Raw genomic sequence first — 20258 nt, 5'->3', positions numbered from 1 at the left:
TAACACCAATAAGCCCTGCGTACCTGCGCATCCTTTTTAGCAAGCTGTCCATCCACTGTGGGATTTTCATCTCTTCTGCCCTATAATACAAAACGAATAGAAGAAAATTGCTGTCAAGATATTACTGAGATTCAAACTAAAGAAGAAAATCTCATACAAGCAGAGCACCCTCCTCTGTTGTCAAACTAATCCAGACAGACTAAATATACATCCTGAGAGTTGCCTTCACGGTTTAACAGTTTATTAACACAGGACAGAGCTTACAGGGATAGGGATGGGGGCGGGGATAGAACACGCAGGGATTGGACGGGGTTGGAGATAAATCCCATCCCTACAAACTCTGTCCTGTGCTGATAAAGATGGAACTTGCAGGGACAGGGAAGGGACAAGGATATAATTTGTGGGGATGGGACGGGGATAGAGATAGATCCCACGAGGATGGGAACAAATTTGTCCCCATGTCATTCTCTACTTAACCCTTTCAGGACCATAAGGATCGTAGGCCAATTTTTGTGGTTTTGACGACATTTTTATGGTAAAAAGGGCTTGCAGATGCCAAAAAATTGATTTTTTTTGTGAAATATCATTATTTTTTTTTTAAAAAAATCACACTTCTGGCTTATGGACAGTGTGGCAAGTGAATCTTCTCGTCAATCTGGCAACGACGCTAATGAATGAATGTCGGAACCAGTTTGTTTACATAAAGGCAGTATCCTATGGAATCCGTACATATCAAATTTAGAACTGTAGACTATCCCAATCAAAATTTATAGGATTTTAAAGTTATGGGACAAATATGTCCCTTGGTCCTGAAAGGGTTAAAGGCTCTTCACAGTTTCAAATCTTTTTTTCCCAGCAGCATTATACATTTTCCTGTTGACTCATTTTTGTCTACTTAAGACAACTCTGAAAAATCAAGGCCTTTTTCAGTTGTAGTTCAAGTGAGTTACATTCAGATACAGTAAGCACTTTCCTGTCTTCAGAGAACTTATAGTCTTATTAATGTAAGACTCCTTGACCAGGGTTAACTGCAGATATTCAGTGGCACTTAGCCAAATAGCACTTCTGAATATTTGTGGTTAACACCTTAGCTGAAACCAGGTAATTTGTGGGTGGTCCGGGCTGGGGTTGGTACTTATGTGGTTAAGTACCGAAATCCAATGCTTAATCACATAAGGCAACACATAAATAGGATCATATAAAACACAGTCCTATCACCTTATATGGCTAAATGCTGAATGCTGGCTTAATCACATAAATGATAACCAGCTGCATATGCTGGATATTTAATTTCAGTGACCAGACATAAGCACATAAGCAATGCCTCTGCCGGGTCAGACCTGAGGTCCATCGTGCCCAGCAGTCCGCTCACGCGGCGGCCCAACAGGTCCAGAACCTGCGTAATAATCCTCTATCTATACCCCTCTATCCCCTTTTCCAACAGGAAATTGTCCAATCCTTTCTTAAACCCCAGTACCGTACTCTGCCCTATTATATCCTCTGGAAGCGCATTCCAGGTGTCCACCACCCGCTGAGTAAAGAAAAACTTCCTAGCATTTGTTTTGAATCTATCCCCTTCTAATTTTTCCGAATGCCCTCTTGTTCTTTTATGTTTTGAAAGTTTGAAGAATCTGTCTCTCTCCACTTTCTCTATGCCCTTCATGATCTTGTAGGTCTCTATCATGTCTCCTCTGAGTCTCCGCTTTTCCAGGGACCTAGCATTGAATATTTGGAGATAAAGCTGGCAGCGGCCAAAAAACTGCTGACTGCCACTGGCTGACTATCTACCCCTTAGTTTGTACCTGAGGCAATGAAGAGTTAAGTGACTTGCCCAAGATCACAAGAAGGGATTACAAAGGGATTTGAACCCTGGTCTCCCTGATTCTCAGCCTGTTGCTTTAATCATTAGACTCTTCCTCCACATCATGGTTAGATAAGTATGTAGAAAGAAGGCAGAATGGCACTGTGTGAGCATGGCCTACTTAAAATCTAGTCCAGAAGAGGACAACCTTTCACATCAAGTTCAAGTTTCAAGTTTATTGATTCTTAATGAATCGCCTATTATAGATTACTAGGCGATGTACAAAACCATAAAACATGTAAAATAGACAATGGTGATAATGTAAAAACTAATTTTTGTTATAAATTAAAAAAAAAAAAAAAAAAAAAAATGACAAACAAAAATACTTACATATTAAAACAAATATTAGTTTTAGACAAAAAACATACAAGAATTGTGAGGAAAAATAGGGGAGAAATTACAATATTTTAGCAAGAAAAAGAGGGTTACAACTATGGAAAAAAACAAATAGGAGGGGAGGTTAAATTTGGTAAAAAAAGGGAAAAAAGAAAAAAAAAAAAAAAAAAAAGAGAATAAAAAAAAATTTTAAGAATCATACGCATCTTTAAAAAAGAAAGTTTTTAATGCTTTTTTAAATACGGCTAAGTTTTTTAAGTCCCTAATATACTGAGGTAAAAGATTCCATGATTGAGGGGCAAATACTGAAAACATATCATTACGCCTAGTACCAATTACCTTTAAAGAGGGGACCGTAAGAAGGTTAGAAGAAGAGGAGCAAAGTGAACGAGAAGTATTGTAAGGGATTAACCATCTATTTATAAACTGTGGCTCATTAAAATTTATGGCTTTATAAACTAGAAGTAATACTTTGAACGTAATGCGGTGGTTTACAGGAAGCCAATGAGATTTTATTAAGAGGGGAGTGACGTGATCGTATTTTTTGGCATTGTAAATTAATTTAACAGCAGTGTTTTGAATTAATTGTAATCTTCTTTTTTCCTTTTGAGTGGTATTAATGAGAAGGGAATTACAATAATCTAATTTGGAAATGATTAGAGAATGGATAAGAATATTAATGGATTTAGAATGTAAGAACTTAGCAAGTGAACGAATAAGACGTAATTTAAAAAAACATGAGTTGACAGTATTACTAATGTGATCATGGTAAGTGAAGTTATTATCTAATAAGACACCTAGAATTTTGATAGTGGAAACCTGTTTTAATTCCGTATTATTAATAGAAATTGGAGAAATTAATTTTAGATCACTTTTCCAGGAAAAAAACATTGTTTTCGTTTTATCTAAATTTAAAGCTAATTTGTTTGTGGTAAGCCAATCTTTTATTGAGAGAAGTTTATTATTGATACTTGTAATATCGTCTAGGCTTTCTGGGTCTAAAGGATGAATTAATTGTATGTCATCAGCGTATGCATAAGTTGTAAAGCCTAGAGACTGGGTTAAATTTAGAAGTGGAGAAAGAAAAATGTTAAAGAGAAGGGGAGATGGTATTGATCCTTGTGGAATGCCGTAAGTATTTGAACAACTTTTGGAGATACTGTTGTTGAAGCTGATGACAGAGGAACGATTTGCGAGGAAAGAAGAGAACCAATCCAAAACTTGGTCTTTGATCCCGATTGAGTTTAAACGGTCTAATAAAAGGTCATGGTCTATGGTATCAAAAGCAGCTGTTAGATCTAGAGAAATAAGAATTACCGACTTGTGATGATCCAAAAAATAATGAATGTTATTAGTCAAGCCTATCATAGTATATTCAGTGTTGTGAAATTTGCGAAATCCGGTTTGTTGTGGATGAAGAACATTAGTAGTTTCAATGAAATCAGAGAGTTGTTCAAAGACCAGTTTCTCTGTAAGTTTAGCCATGAAAGGAATATTGGTGATAGGACGGTAATTGGAAGTATTGTCTGGGGAGACCTTATGGTCTTTCAAAATCGGAAAGGTTAACGATTTTTTCCATTCCCGAGGAAGGGTAGCTGTAGATAAACTATGTTGTATTAAAGACAGAATGAATGGGCCTAAACAAGAGAAAAATTTTTTGAGGTAGTATGGTGGTATAGGTTCGTTGCGAGTTCCCTTTAGATTAATTTTACTTAAATTGAGTTTTATGTCATTTAATGTTGGAATTTTGAATTTAGAACATTTAGAAGTTGAAATATAGTAGGAATTATCATTGTCTGTGATTTGAGAAGGGGTGGTTAATGGAAAAGAATTATGTATAAGATCTAGTTTCATTGAAAAATAATCTGCGATTTCTTGAGATGAAAGAGAACATGTTTGCGTAGAGTTTTTTCTAGCTAAAGGGGAAATGGATTTCACCAGGGAATATAGAGCCGATGGGTTTCTTGCTTCAATGATTTTATTATTATAGTAGTTATTTTTAGCCTGGTTGATTTTGTGTTTGTAGAAAGATGCATGTTCCTTATAATTTTGTAAATTACTAGTGGATTTGTCAAGAGCCACAGAAGGCACAACAGTAGTCTCACATTTGGAGAATCAGTAGTCCTCTTCCCCTTTCCACAAGTCTCACTCTTAAATACCCGTACTTGATTCCACTACACTTCTCACTCCATATTCGCTGTGATAGGGGATTAACAGACTCGTGAATACAGAAAAACCGTGAATAACTTTTTCATATGTTATTCATGGTTTTCTATTAAAAACCATCGTGAATATGGTGAAACTGCGGTGGGAGACCTAGCCTGTGACTGAAGGAGAGGCAAAACACGGTGAAGAAAGTGCTGGGAATCAGCGATTTTCTCTATGCAAGCTGATGTAATTTTGGGGGAGGAGCCAGCAAGCTAAAAACCGTGAATAATCGAAACCGTGAATGCTGAAACCGCGAATACGGAGGGAGAAGTGTAGTCTCTCTCTTTTCCTCTTGCAATCTTTCTATCCTTTTCTCACTCCTGCACATCTTTTTTTCTGTCCTCTATCTATCCCTCTTGCTCTCATCTCTCTTCTTTCTTCTCCCAACCCCTATTGCTTGTATTCTATGCACAGCATTTCTCCAATCTCTTTGGTGTTTCCTCAGACACTGAAGAACCACAGTCCACAGGTGGCAGCCATACAGACAACTCTCAGTTAAGGCAGGGCACCGTTAACAGATCTGGTGGTATGGCAGCAGCATGCTTATTTATTTACAAAACCATGATAGTGGTTTTTAGCGCAGGCCGGCATGCTGAATGCTCTGTGCTGTTCCCGACACTCACAGAATTCCTATGAGCGCCTGGAGCAGCGCAGAGTATTCAGCGTGCTGGCCTGTGCTAAAAAAACACTATTGCAGTTTTGTAAAAGGGGGGATAATTAATTAAATATTAGGACTTGCTATACCACCTTTAGCTAACAGTGTAAGTCAAAGCAGTTTAGAATAAAAACAAATTGTGCAAAGAGGAAACAAGTATTCTATTAATATAATAGAAAAGCAATATCCACTCACCCCAATACTCAAGCACACCAGACTAAAACATTTTGCAGGGAGTGTCATCTGCCCCCATCTACTCTGACTAGGGTCAGTCACCATAAGCCTCACGGAAAAGCCAAACCTTAACAGCTCTCTTAAATGTTTCAGGGATAGCTCTTCCCTATGAGTAAGATGGGGTGAATTTCAAACAGAGGGAGCCACAAAGAAAAAGGCACCGTGTCGAGTATTCTCTAGATGGGCTGAATGGAGACCTGGTAAAAACCAGCCAATGGTTGTTAAGAGATCCAAGTACACGATGACAAACAGGAGTACCTAAGTAGCATGCTTTAAAAGTTATCAACAGAAGTTTGAATGTAATGTGGAATTCAAAAGGCAGCCAAAGGTGCTGCTTCAAAGCAAGGCTGACATGATCTTTTGTCTGTAAGTTATACAACAAATGCATAGCAGTATTTTGCAGCATTTGAAGTTTAAGGGCACGTTTAGATGCCCCAAGATAAACCATGTTACAATAGTCAAATGTGTGAGTGTTCAGTGTGTGGCTCTGCAGTTGCAGTTCATATGAAGGGTGATTCTCCCCCTTCTAAAAACTGGGATTAAATGTCCTTTAGCTTTCACTATACTGCCTGCTCAGATAGGGAGAATCATCAAGAAACATGCAGCAAACTGACATGAACTGGAATGGAGCTGTTGGAGGACTGCTGCTAGCTATCCACAACACTCAAGGGCAGCGTTTAATACCAGAAAGAACTATGGGGCCCTTTTACAAGTCACAGTAATGATTCTTCCATGGCAAAGGCACTGAAGCCCATAGGAATTGAATAGGCACCAGTGCATTTGTCATGGGAGAATTGCTATCACAGATTTGTAAAAGAGGCCCTGTATGCAGCTCTTAAGATGATAGTTGGCCACTGCTGACCGTACCAAATCAATAAGAGTAAAAATGTATTTTTAAAACACCATCCACTATAACCTGTAGTGAAGCAATGTATTTGGAAATTAATTGAATTAATTTCCACCAAAATTTCCTATTAAAAGGGGAATAGATTCCTTTTCTCTTTCTCTCTGTGTGGATGCAGTCACATGTACATCTCACACAGCGACCAAGATGATAAAGTGGATGGAACTCCTCTCATATGAGGAAAGGCTAAAAAGGTTAGGACTCTTCAGCTTGGAAATAAGATGGCTGAGGGGAGATATGATTGAAGTCTACAAAATCCTGAGTGGAGTAGAATGGGTACAAGGGGATCGATTTTTCACTCCGTCAAAAATTACAAAGACTAGGGGATACTCGATGAAATTACAGGGAAGTACTTTTAAAACCAATAGGAGGAAATTTTATTTTCACTCAGAGAATAGTTAAGCTGTGGAACGCATTGCCAGAGGTTGAGGTAAGAGCGGATAGATTTAAGAAAGGTTTGGACAAGATCCTGGAGGAAAGGTCCATAGTCTGCTATTGAGAAAGACATGGGGGAAGTAACTGCTTGCCCTGGATTGGTAGCATGGAATATTGCTACTCTTTGGGTTTTGGCCAGGTACTAGTGACCTGGATTGGTCACCGTGAGGATGGACTAATGGGCTTGATGGACCACTGGTCTGACCCAGTAAGGCTATTCTTATGTTCTCTCATTTTTCTTCAGTGAAAATTCTTGGGCTGGGATTTCCTCAGCACTAGTTGATGGGAAGACAAAAAAGCAGGACAGGTGAAGCACGACCCTCATTAGCTTTCTCAGAAAGCACAGTTACTTACTGTAACAGGTGTTATCCAGGGACAGCAGGCAGATATTCTCACTGATGGGTGACGTCACCGACGGAGCCCCGGTATGGACCAGTTCAAAAGTGCATCAGCATTTTATGTGTTTAGAAAGTTTGCGATAGCCCGCTTGCGCAAGTGCCTTCCCGCCCGACATAGTCGCGTGGTCCCTTCAGTTAAGATAAGTCAGCTAAGAAGCCAACCCGGGGAGGTGGGTGGGTTGTGAGAATATCGGCCTGCTGTCCCTGGAAAACACCTGTTACGGTAAGTAACTGAACTAAGTATAATAGAGGTACAATCGTATTCAATAGAGAAAAAAATATATTTGTAAACGTATTGTAAATAATAATAGCAGCAGGGATTCATTCACACTACAATGACAAAAAAAACAGTTGACAAAATCATAAAGAAACGGAGAAAAAATAAACCTCAATTGTGGGCTGCCGGGACTACACAAGTGCCCTAAGCCCCCCACATCATCACGGGTTTATAAAAAAACTCCGTACAAATATAAATCACTTTCATGCTTTGAAGTATAATCTCAAAGGATTTTCAAAAGGTAAGTATAAAAAGTTTCAAAATCTGTTGTGATTTAAATGACAACGTTCAAAAATGTCTTATAAACAAGTGATTATGTCCCAAACTCACTATACTGTGGCAATCAGCTCAGCTGTAAGCAATTCAAAATGGTTAAGTAGCGTAGCTGTAAAACCTGAGTATCAAAATCTCTAAGAAAATCTATCACTCATCTGAAGGTGAAATCATTCTTCGTCCCGACAGAAAAGACTTTCTGTTTCACTTGAAAACAGGCTACTTCAGGGGATCCATATTAGATAGGTTACTTCTACGCTTCTCAGCAACATAATGGAAGGCTGGCTTCTCTCAAAATGGACCTGGGACTGCGAGACGCGCCCGACTCGTTCAAAAAGCAGGAAGGAGCCGGGCGTCATGACATCATCACAAAAACGTGATGTGTGATAGGCTAAACACCAGAACATAAAACATTACACCAAATCAAGTAAATCCGGATAAAAAACAACTTGCATTCTCACAAAAAAGGTTGCCATTCATACGCCGAGTTTAAACCCTGCGGTTCTATGGTATGTAAACGATTTATCCATTGTTGTTCTTTCTGCTATAACAACTTTCTTATGTCTCCTCTTCTTAAAGATGGAACAACTTTCTCAATAACCCAACATTTCAGATTTTCGAATTTATGTTCAAAGTCTAAACAATGAGCCACTATCGGAGATGAGTGATAGATTTTCTTAGAGATTTTGATACTCGGGTTTTACAGCTACGCTACTTAACCATTTTGAATTGCTTACAGCTGAGCTGATTGCCACAGTATAGTGAGTTTGGGACATAATCACTTGTTTATAAGACATTTTTGAACGTTGTCATTTAAATCACAACAGATTTTGAAACTTTTTATACTTACCTTTTGAAAATCCTTTGAGATTATACTTCAAAGTATGAAAGTGATTTATATTTGTACGGAGTTTTTTTATAAACCCGTGATGATGTGGGGGGCTTAGGGCACTTGTGTAGTCCCGGCAGCCCACAATTGAGGTTTATTTTTTCTCCGTTTCTTTATGATTTTGTCAACTGTTCTTTTTGTCATTGTAGTGTGAATGAATCCCTGCTACTATTATTATTTACAATACGTTTACAAATATATTTTTTTCTCTACGGTAAGTAACTGTACTTTATTCCAGGCCAAGCAGGCAGCATATTCTCAGTGATGGGTGACCTCCAAGCTTGCCAGAATGGAATGGTGAGAGAGTTGGCCTTTAGGAGAATAAATTTTGTAATACAGATTGGCCGAAGTGCCCATCCCATCTGGAGATAGACTCCAGACAATAGTGAGAAGTGATTGTATGAACTGATGACCAGGTGGCAGCTTTACTAATTTCCTCAATAGGAGTAGATCTAAGGAAAGCTACAGAAGCTGCCATAGCTTCGATTTTGTGGGCTGTGACACAATTCTCCAGTGTCAGTCCAGTCTGAGCATAGCAGAACGATATACAGGCAGCCAGCCAGTTGGAAATTGTTATTTTGGAAACATGAAGCCCCATCTTGTTAGGATCAAATGAGATGAAGAATTGTGGAGAAGTACGATGAGGCTTTGTCCTGACGATGTAATAGGCCAAAGCATGTTTACAGTTGAGTGTGCAACGCGGTTTCTCCTGCATGAGAATGAGGCTTAGGGAAAAACACTGGCAGAACAATTGACTGATTGAGATGAAACTCCGTGACAACTTTCAGAAGAAACTTTGGGTGAGTACGCAGAACCACTTTGTCATGGTGAAAAACTGTGAAAGGTGGATCTGCCACCAAGGCTTGTAACTCACTGACCCTCCTTGTAGAGGTAAGGGCGATGAGAGACCACTTTCCAGGTGAGAAACTTGAGATGAGCTGTGGCCATTGGTTCAAATGGTGGCTTCATCAATTTGGAGTGTGTGGCGCAGTGGTTGGAGCTACAGCCTCGGCACCCTGGGGTTGTGGGTTCAAACCCTGTGCTGCTCCTTGTGATCCTGGGCAAGTCACTCAGTCCTCCATAGCGTCAGGTACGTTAGATAGATTATGAGCCCACCGGGACAGATAGGGAAAAATATTTGAGTACCTGATTGTAAAACCGCTTAGATAATCTTGATAGGCGGTATATAAAAACCTAATAAACTTGAAAGAATATGTTAAGATCCCAGATTACAGGAGGAGACTTGAGAGGTGGTTTCACATTAAAAAGCCCTTTCATGAATCTGGAGACCAAAGGATGAGCAGTAAGAGGTTTTTCTCCAACTGGCATGTGAAAAGCTGTAATAGCGCTGAGATGAACTCTGATGGATGTAGATTTAAGTCAAGAGTCAGACAAAGTAGATAATCCAACACCAACTCTACTGACAAGGAAATTGGATCGTGATGATGAAGGAGACACCAGGAAGAAAACCTAGTCCACGACAAGAGACTCATGAAGAAGCTGAGGTTTATCAAAGCCAGGTATAGGAACCACTCAGTACAATGAGTCCAGCTTTCTAGGAGCCACAGGAATGGAAAGTGGGGTCTCCAAATTTTTATAGAATGTCATGGAGAGGAAGCTTCAGCAGCTCCTTTGGTGGCTGGTCATAGTCGAGAGCCTCCAAGAATTGCCTATAATATTTGGAGTCCACCTCCAGTAGAATAGAAAGATCTTCAGACATCTTCCGAAGAATCCTGGAAAAAGAGGATCTCTCAGAAAAAGCAGCAGGTTGAGAAGAACACTGAGGTGAATCTGAACTGGCTGAGTCTTCATCAGACGAGAGTGGCTCCTGCTCAGAGTCTCCAAACAAGTCTGAGTTCTGAATGGAGTGAGGCTAGTGTCTAAGATTCAGTGTTGAAGGCTCAAGATGTTTCAACTTGCAAGAGGCCTTCCAAGACCACATTGGAGTCCTTCTCTAGATGTCTGTGTAGAAGACGACTGGTGCCATGGGATAGGATCAATTGCACCGGTGGAGCATCAATGTAAGGTGTGGTCAGTGTCGCTATTTGCTCAGACTGAACCATCACCTGGAGAGCTGATGTTGACCCAGCTTGGACAATCAGTGTCAACATGGGTATAAGTTGGGTTGGTACCAGCATTTGAAAATGCTCACCCAATTCCTCCCTAAGCAAATTGTCAATCTTTTGCTTTAGTGAAAGCACCGGTACCGTTTGCTTTTTAGCCAGTACCACTGGTGCTGCACTCTGGCCCGGCGATAAGGAGGCCGATGTTGAGGAATTCACCGACATCGGGACTGGGTGCTTATGGGACTTTTTCGAGGTCAGCATGATTTGACTCGATGTCTTTTTGGCCTGAGTACCAGATAGGGCTTACCCACAGAAGGTTGCGACACCGGAGATGTTTCTGCTGGTGTCGAAGGATGCCTTGGCCGGCACCGTCAAAGTTGGTATTGATGTCGGCTCCCCCTCCATAGCGGCACCAAAAAGAAGTTTCTGTTAAAGAAGGTGGTTTTTTAATGTCCTCTTCTGAAGAGAAGAACACTGGGAACAAGTCTCTGGGTGGTGCTCACGCCCTAAACACTGGAGGCATCAGTGGTGTAGGACAGTTACAGAGATGGGTCGAGCACAGAGACCACACTCTTAAAACCTGTCTGCAAATGGGACATCGACGGGAAGACCTCCCTGGCGAGATAGAAATCGGAGGCCAAGGTGGTAGAACAGGCCCACTAGGCCGAACCCGTGAAAAAGAAAAAACAAAAATTGTTGTTTTTTGCTTTTGGTTTTTTTTTTTAAGGCAATAAATGAAAAGAAAAATGACTGGAAAGTCACAAACCGCGAGAGTGGGAAGGCAGCGAAAAGAAAAATTTTCAACGGCCGTTGAAAAAACAACTTCTTAGCTCTGTGGAAATTAAGAAACTGAAGGGACTGTGTGTCTACGTTGGGCAGGAAGGTGCTTGCGCATGCACAGTGTGGGCTAAGCAAACTTTCTAAACACTTAAAGTGGCGATGCACTTTTGAAGTGGACCACACCGGGGCTCCGTCAGTGACTTCACCCATCTGTGAGAATATGCTGCCTGCTTGTCCTGGGATAAATGAATCTTGAATGTCATCTGTTGCCATTTTTTAAATTTAAATGAGGACAGTATTCATGTCTGTTGAAAGCTTTTACATTTTCAACATTGTCACAAGTGGAAACCTCTGGTGGTGCCACTACTGTGCCCATGTGGGCATGAGTTTGCATATTAGACAGTTTTGTGAACAATCACTTGAGAGTGAAAACCCCTTCCTCCTCCTTCCTATACTTGATCTTCCTTCCCCCAAATTTCCCTGGCCCCTCTCCAGAATGGATAATTCTCTGATTCCCTTTTCTAATTATTTGTCTCTCTGCTCTTCCCAGCTTTCCTTCTCTGGTCCCTGTTTTGTCTCTTTTTAGAAAAGCTCTCTGTCTGACCTCCCCACTTCTCTCTCCCACATCCACAGCTATATCCCCAGGTTTCTGTCCTCCAGTTGTTAATCAGCACACCTAAGAGGGACAAGATGGCGATGGGGCAGGATGTGTAGGTGAGAGCTCCCAGTTCTTGGGACAATTCATTTAGAATATTGTCTGAATCTTTCTTATCTTAATGCCTAAAAGAAGAGGGAGGCAGAGGGTATCCCTCCATCCGATCCAGCTACTTTCAGCCACAGCTGAGCTGGGGATCAGAAAACCTGAGCAGAGAATCAAATTTAAATTTCTCATAGCACTGCAGCTCTGCCATTGGGCTGCCTTCCAAATGGAAATTCCTGAGTACACCAAAAAGATTCAGTTAAATGTTCTTTAAAATCATAGGTGCTTCAGATATCCTTTTTGCAAAAGGATTTCTTGATGCCTTACCTCAGCTAACATCAACAGAGCTTTTCTGAAGTGACCATGTGTGTCACAACTGATGTCATCACTCAGATTTTTCCCATATGCTAGAAGAAGAAAGAAGGAACTTTGTAATACTGCTAGAAGGAAACAGCAAACCATGCATCACAGTGAAGTTTGTTGGTATCTGAGAAATCATAACATACATGAGTTGATTGACATTTTAGAAATACATATTATTATTATCTAACTCTCAGGGTATGGACTCCAGTCAATTTGATTTTTTTTTCCACTGCTGTGGTTCTAAGCACATATAGAAAAGACTCCTGAAAATAATCTGTGATGATTCAATTTGAATTACAAAATTCCAGGATATTTCTGACAGATTTTTTTCCCAGTATGAAGTTACATATTATTCTGGAATATGAGCTAATCGTGTGTCAACATAGTTTTCTTTTTTGTTTTTTATAAAAAGGATTTTCCCTTTAACTATATAAAGGGAAAATCCATGCTATTTATTCCCAGAAAATTCAATTTTACAGGTTAAGGTCACACCCTGCCCTGCCTATGTTAGCAGAGGCCATCTAAACAAGTCAAGATTAGATGTGTTTAATTTCTTATATATCACCTGCAAGCCCAAAAGTGATTTACATTTAGGTACAGGAATAGAAAAATACCTACTGTACCTGAATGTAAAAGCACCAGCTCCAATTGATTTAGAATGCTGCAGTAAGACTAATAGATTGTAAGCAATGTGACCTCATCACACAATTTTTGCAAAAACTTTACTGGCTACCAGTACAACACAGAGCTAAATTTAAAACTTTATGGCCTAGATGAACAAAAGTCAGTCAGTATTACCAACTGGATCGCTGTTGGCCGATTTGCTGGCTGATTCCCCAACAGCAATCGATGCACAAAAAAGTTTGCATGCAAACGATTTGCATGGAGGTGCAAATAATTTGCATGCAAAAGCGATTGACACAAGCGCAAAGCCCTAGCAACAATGACTGCTGTTAGGACTTCTGGTTTTGTTTGGTTTTTAATGGCACAGATGTTTTGCTGTGTTAAATGCAACTTGTCCCATTAAAAAACAAAAAAACCCGCAAAAGAACCCAGAGTTGCTGTCCACCCCCTCCTGAGCCGCCAACCAGCGGCAAAATGGCAGGAGGGATGCCCACACCCTCCTGCCACAAAGGAGCCCACTCTCACCCGCCAAAAAAAGGCAGGAGAGATGCCCACTCCCTCTTGCCACAAAGGAGCCCACTCCCCACCACCGACCGAAAAAAAGGCAGGAGGGGTGCCCACTTCCTCCTGCCATGAAGGCATCCACTCCCCTGCCCCCCAAAAAAGGCAGGAGGGGTGCCCACTCCCTCCTGCTATGAAGGCACCTACTCCCCCTCCAGGCTTCCCTACCCCGTACCTTAAAAGTTGGGAACAGGAGGTACTGAAAACACCTCCTGCTTCTCCTCCCTCGGCGACACTGGGAACCTAAGGAAGTCCCAAGGGAGGGGCCTGAGGCATCTGAGCTAATCAGACCTTAGGCCCCTCCCCATGCATCACATGATGCACTGGGGAGGGGCCTAAGGAAGTTCCTGATTGGCCATTTATTTTGACCAATTAGGGACTTCCTTAGGCTCCTTCCTAAGAAGGTCCCTGGTTGGCTCAGATGCCTCAGGCCCCTCCATCCCAAGGAAGGGGCCTGAGGCGTCTGAGCCAATCAGAGCCTTAGGCTCCTCCCTGTGCATCACATGATGCACCAGGGAGGGGCCTAAGGCCCAGTTTCGTCATCAAGGAAGGAGGAGCAGGAGGTGTTTTCAGTACCTCCTGCTCCCAACTTTTAAGGTTCAGGGCAGGGGGGCCTGGAGGAGGAGTTGTCGCCTTCATGGCAGGAGGGAGTGGGCATTCCTCCTGACTTTCTTTTCGGGTGTGGGAGAGGGAGTTCTTTTGTGGCAGGAAGGAGCGGACATCCCTCATGCCTTTTTTTTGGGGGGGGGTGAAGATCCATCATGCCAGGAGGGAGTAGGCATCCCTCCTGCCATTTGTTTTAGGTTTGGGGGAGGGTCACAGTGTATGTCAGGGGGGCACAATTGTTGGGGGTCATTGGAGAGGGTTGTCAGCAGTGGTGGGAGATTTTTTTTTAATGGGACAGATATATTTTGCATGTGTAATACACGCAAAATATCTGTGCCATTGAAAAAAAACTCAGGCAGACCAGTCGGTAACACTTACCAACAGGTCTAGAACAATTGGGTTTTATGATTAATAAAACCTGATGCTACATAGCCAAGCAATGTTTGCAGCAATCACTTGGTTATTTTGCATGGGGTTTTACTAATTTGCATGGGTCGAACTGGATCGGAGCGTTAAATGGGTGATCGAGGAGAAAAACACATGGTGGGCAGTTTTGTGCATCAGGAAATCCAATCCGATCACTAAACTAGTCAAACCAGTTTAGCGACAATCAGGACACGATCGGTAAGTTTTGTGCATCCCCCAGTATATCTGATCTTCAAGACCCTTATAGGAAATTGCCCAGAGTACTTGAAGAACAGGATCTCCCTCTATACACATTCAAGGTCATCAAGGTTCTCCTAAGAATATCCCTAACAATACTTTCTCTAATGATATTACTTCTCTGAAGTAGTCTCCACAGTCTGGCATGCACTCCCTTAAAGGCTTTGCTTAACACAAAACTATCTACTTCATGTGTATCATGTTATGTCCGTATGGTAATTTGTGAATTTGTTCTCTTCATTTTATTTTTTAAACTTTTTAAAACTTTGTATTAATTGGAAACCACTTTGACTATAAAAGCGGTATATCAAGACTTAAATAAACTTGAAACTACTATGGGGAATAAAAACTCTATTGGAATATTTTGCCTGCTGGCATTCAGATTTGAAAAAATGTAAACTTGGGATTCAATAGGTTATATCATTCTTTCTCTTTAACGTTTTAGTTCAGTACTCTGCTTTTTCAGCAAAGTCAGTTTAGACAGTAATGTAGCCTTTATAGTTTCTGTTACAGTTTTATATAAAAAGTGTTTTAGTCTAGATTAGTATTTTAGGTTGCATTTCAGAGCATAAAATAGCATAAGTTTAGAGCACAGATAGCAGTTTAGGAAAGTCTCTGTTTAGTGTTTAATTCCCTCCCACCCTTCCCAAGGCTGATCTTTTGATTTATAAACTCTTCAACCAACTAGGAAGAGGACATTGCTTTGGTAGGATTTTTTTGCTTTTTCCTCTTTTCTTTCATCAGGTGTGAGTACTGCTACCACAGTATAGCTGGGAAACATGTCACCAAACCTGTTGCCGAGGTTCTATCTCTGTGCAGGCAGAAAATGCTACCTACGCAGAGAAGGTAGTTCCGTGTACAAATTGTCTTCAGCTTGAGTCCCTCATGAAGGAAGTGAAGGAACCGAGAGAGGAGGGGCCAAGACTGAGAAGCATCCATGAGAATGAGAGATACATTGATGAAATGCTTCATGCGGCAACAAAGATTTCCAGCAATGAGGAAGAAGAGGACATGCTGATGGAGGACAGATGGACTCTATCTATCCTTGAAGAACTAGTATGTAGTCCTGGAATTCAGTGCCGGATTAATCAATAGGCCCAATAGGCATGTGCCTAGGGCCAGAAACTGTGAAGGGGGCCTGCTGAAGGAGGTCGACTTACCTTGCCATTTTTTAAACAGCAACGGCCCCCCTCCCCAGGTAAATACAAGCTCTTAGGTAAATGAATCATTAAATATCTCTACACAAATGAAAAAAAAGGGGCAATATCTGGAAAGCAGTATTTACTAATGCTCGAAGTATGGGAAACAAGGTTCTGGATCTAGAAGCTGTGATGGAAAAGGCTGAGTTGGATTTAGTGGCAATCATGGAGACGTGGTTCACAGAAAATCATGACTGGGATATAGTTATAATGGGCTATAATCTGTTCAGGAAAGACAGGGTATTAAGAAAATGATGGGGAGTAGCATTATATGTTAAAGGTCATATTAAAACCACACAATGGCAAGATCTACAGGATACAAAAGAGACACTGTGGTTCAAAATGGAAAGAAGGAATGGAAAATGTATTTATTACTGCTACTACTATTTATCTATAGCGCTGAAAGGTGTACTCAGTGCTGCTCATTAGATGTTCCCTGCTCAGACAAGCTTACAATCTAATTAGGACAGACAGAAAAAATGGGACATATAGGGATTGGGGAGTTTCTTGTAGAGAAAATGATAGGTATCATACAGTGAGTGGGAGTTAGAAGCAGCCTCAAAAACGTGGATTTGAATACTGCTAGAGACGGAGCTTGACATATTGACTCAGTCAGTCTATTCCAGGCCTACAATGCAGCAAAATAGAAGGGACGGAGTCTGGAGCTAGCAGTGGAGGACAAGGGTATGGATAAGAGGAATTTACCCAATGAATGGAGTTCATGGGGGAGATAAGTGAGGAGAGATATTGAGGGGTTGCAAAGCGAATACACTTGCAAGTCAGTTAGAGGTGTTTGAACTGTACTCAGAAATGGATGAAGAGCCAATGAAATGACTTGACACTGGTATAATATACAGGTCTCCTTCACAGATGAAAGAAGTAACAGATATTTAATAGAAGACTTTCAAAATATAGCTGTTAAAGGGAAAGTGCTACTAATAAGTGATTAATATGCCAGGTGTTGATTGGGTATCCCTATTGCAGGATGTCCTAGGGAGATCCTGGATTCTAGCAGTTAGTAATGGAACCAATGCAATGGGTCCATACTGGATGTAGTGCTTACAAAGGGGGAAAGAGTTTCTGATGTTATAGTGGGTCCACCCAGGGTTCCATCCAGGGATCACCACTTGGTGTGGTTTAATATTAAGAAAGGTATATAGAGGGTTCATTCAAAAAGTGAAGGTTCTAGGCTTTAAAAAACTAACTTTTTCAGATGGGGTTTATGTTAAGGAATTGTTATCTAGATGGGAACATCTGGAAGAAGTAGGAAAGCAGTGGGCAAAACTGAAAGGAGCTATTGTAAAGACAATAAACCATTTTTTAAGGAAACCAAGTAAAAATAAGACAAAGGCCACTTTGGTTCTCAAAAGTAGTAGCTGAGAAGGTAAGGAAAAAGAGGTTAGCTTTCATAAACTACAAAAGATCGCAGAAAGAGGAAGACAGGCAAAAATATCTGGAAAAGTTAAGAGAGGCTGGTCAAGTAGTCAGTAAAACAAAGATGCAAATGGAAGAAAAAATATTGAACACGGTACAATGGTGGGGACAAGACATTTTTTAGATATATCATTGATAGGAGGATGTGCAAAGTGGCATTGTGAGACTCGCAGGTGAAGGGGAGGAATATGTAGAAGCTGATAAAGATAAGGCTGAATTGGTTAACAAATATTTCTGCTCTGTGTTCACAGCTAAAGCGCAGGGAGCTGGACTGCAGAAGACAAAAGCAAATAGGGCTGGAGGATTGTGTTTGAGGAGCCAGCTAAATTAAAGGTGGACAGAGTGATGGGGCCAGATGGTGTATATTTGAGGGTACTGAAGGAACTTAAGGAAGTACTGGTGGCTCTGTTGGCTGACCTTTTCAATGCTTTTCTAGAGTCGGGAGTGGTACCAGAGGACTGGAGAAGGGTGGATATGGTCTCACTCCACAAAAGTGGAAGGAAGGAAGGAAGGAAGGAAGGAAGGAGGGAAATACAGCCCTATAAGTCTGATTGCTGTGGTAAGTAAATTAATGGAAATGCTTTTAAAACAGAGAATAGTGAAGTTTCTAGAATTTAGTGAATTACAGGACCCAAGGTAATGTGGATTCACTAGAGGCAGGTCTTGTCCTGAAAATCTGATCAATTTCTTGGACTGGGTGACCAGAGAATTAGATAGAGAAAAAGCACTAGATTTAGCAAAGCCTTTGATAGAGCTCCACACAAACGCCAAATAAATAAACCGAGTGCCCTCAGTTTGGACCTGAAAGGGACAGACTGATTTAGGAACTGGTTGAGTGGAATGTAACAGAGGGTATGGTCAATGGAGATTGCTTTGCAGAAAGGGATGTTACCAGTGGCGTGCCTCAAGGTTCAGTTCTTGGACCTGTTCTTTATAACATTTTTGCAAACAATATTGCTGAAGGGCTGTGTGGTAAGATTTGCCTCTTTGTGAATGATACTAAAATCTGCAATAGGGTAGACACACCTGATGGTTTGGATAACATGAAAAAGGACCTAGTGAAGCTTGAGGAATGGTCCAGAATTTAATGCTAAAAAAAGCTAAGATTTAATGCTAAAAAAACCTGGTCATGCATTTGAGTTGCAAAAACCAAAGGGAATGTTCTCTCAGGGGTTCCGCAGCTGGAATCATGCTTGTTGCAGATTTCCGGGTCTCGCTGCGTCTTGTCGGGTAGAAACCAATGTTTTAGCCATCATGCTGTGGCTTTCTTCAGGGTATGCTGCGAGTTCTGCAGTTTGTCTTTATATATAGTGGGTCCACTGACCTGATTGAGAACAGGGAGGTCCGTTGGTCATGAATTTGAATTTTGGTGGGAAAGTTCATTGGTTTTCCATAGAATGGAAAAGTCTCTGGTGAGTTTAGAGAAGTTATCCCTGTGAAGCTAGGTTGTATGTTCTCTTAGGGTTTACGCAACTGGCATCATGCTTGTTGCAGGTTTCCAGGTCTTACTGTGTCTTGTCAGGTAGAAACCAACGTTTCAGCCAAGGGAATTTATGGAGTGAAAAACTTTGGAGCACAAAAGAACAGCATAACTTGGATGTGATAGTATGTGATATTAGGCAAAGGCAAAAGCTAGAAGGATGCTTGGGTGCAGGGAGAAAAATGACCAGTAAGAAAAAGGAGGTATTGATGCCCAAGTATAAGGCTCTGGTGAGACCTCCAAAAAGTATTTTATAAAAATAGTAATGTGCAGTTAACAAGTAGAAAACAGGCAAAATACCACAAAACGCTTTATCAGTAATGCAAGGAAACCGCACATTAAGGGCTTAATGCCTTTTCTGGGAACTGGGAAAGGGAAAGCAGAGAAGTAAGAATATTTGTTTGGAAACATCTGTACCTGTGTAGTATGCTTGAGCTACCTCTTTCATTTGCTTGCTGCTTCTTGAAGCGAGGATTTCTATCAGAGCATGCTCCTTTGTGCCAGCTCCCTGTAGATAAACAAATGGCTTGAATCTTCTGCCTTCTAAATCACTGTGTTATATTTTTTTAATATTTAAAAGAACATTTTTTAAAAGCAATTATTATAAAGGAAATCAGACATTTGAAGCCTAAGTTTGCATAAATTATCTTGGTAGGAAAAAATATGTCCAAGCTGAACATTCACAAATTTACAGAGTCTACTACATGTAAAGACATTTGTAAAAATACCTATAAGGCTGCAGGAAAGGAGAAAATAATTTCTTACCTGCTAATTTTCTTTCTTTTAGTCTCTCCAGACTGGGACAGCTTCAATGATGGGTAATAGCTCACCATGACCAGCAGGTGGAGATAGAGACATAAAACTTTTGGCTGTAGTACAAGTGGGCTGTGCAGTCTCAAATACAATCAGTCTGCCGAATAGCCAAGCAGAACTAAGAAACCAATAAGTGCGAATTATAACAGTAACAACACTCCCCACAGGAGTAACAACTAACAGAGAAATATTGTTAGAAATTGAATAGGAGGACCTTCAGAAAACGTCCCCAAAGCTTGCCAGCTGAGCCAAAAGCCACTGTTCTTTTAATCTCCCCTAACCAACCAAAAATACGAGATCCCACAGAAAAAAATGCACTCTTCACATGAATCCCGAAAGAAAATACAGACAGGGCAGGGGCTGTGCTGGTCTGGAGAGACTAAAAGAAAGAAAATTAGCAGGTAAAAACCTAATTTCTCTTTCTTAAGCGTTTCTCCAGACTGGCACAGCTTCACTGATGGGACATACCAAAGCAGTACTCATCATGGGTGGGACCTCT

The 20258-nt window shown here is 40.9% G+C and overlaps 1 protein-coding gene across 6 annotated transcripts in view; it reads right to left on the bottom strand.

Annotated features, from left to right (window-relative positions):
* The window catches only part of ANXA3 (annexin A3), a 100177-nt gene that overhangs the window by 25335 nt on the left and 54584 nt on the right, over window positions 1-20258 (bottom strand). For all 6 annotated transcript variants that reach the window (XM_033963490.1, XM_033963480.1, XM_033963518.1 and 3 more), the window contains exons 6-8: window positions 19364-19454; window positions 12344-12423; window positions 24-80 (exon numbers count right to left, since the gene is read on the bottom strand). In XM_033963490.1, the coding sequence (XP_033819381.1) occupies window positions 24-80; window positions 12344-12423; window positions 19364-19454 (228 nt within the window). The remainder of the gene's footprint in view (window positions 1-23; window positions 81-12343; window positions 12424-19363; window positions 19455-20258) is intronic.

This window comes from Geotrypetes seraphini, chromosome 1, assembly GCF_902459505.1.
Source record: "Geotrypetes seraphini chromosome 1, aGeoSer1.1, whole genome shotgun sequence".
Taxonomy (NCBI): domain Eukaryota; kingdom Metazoa; phylum Chordata; class Amphibia; order Gymnophiona; family Dermophiidae; genus Geotrypetes; species Geotrypetes seraphini.
This window is presented reverse-complemented; position numbering and strand designations above follow the sequence as displayed.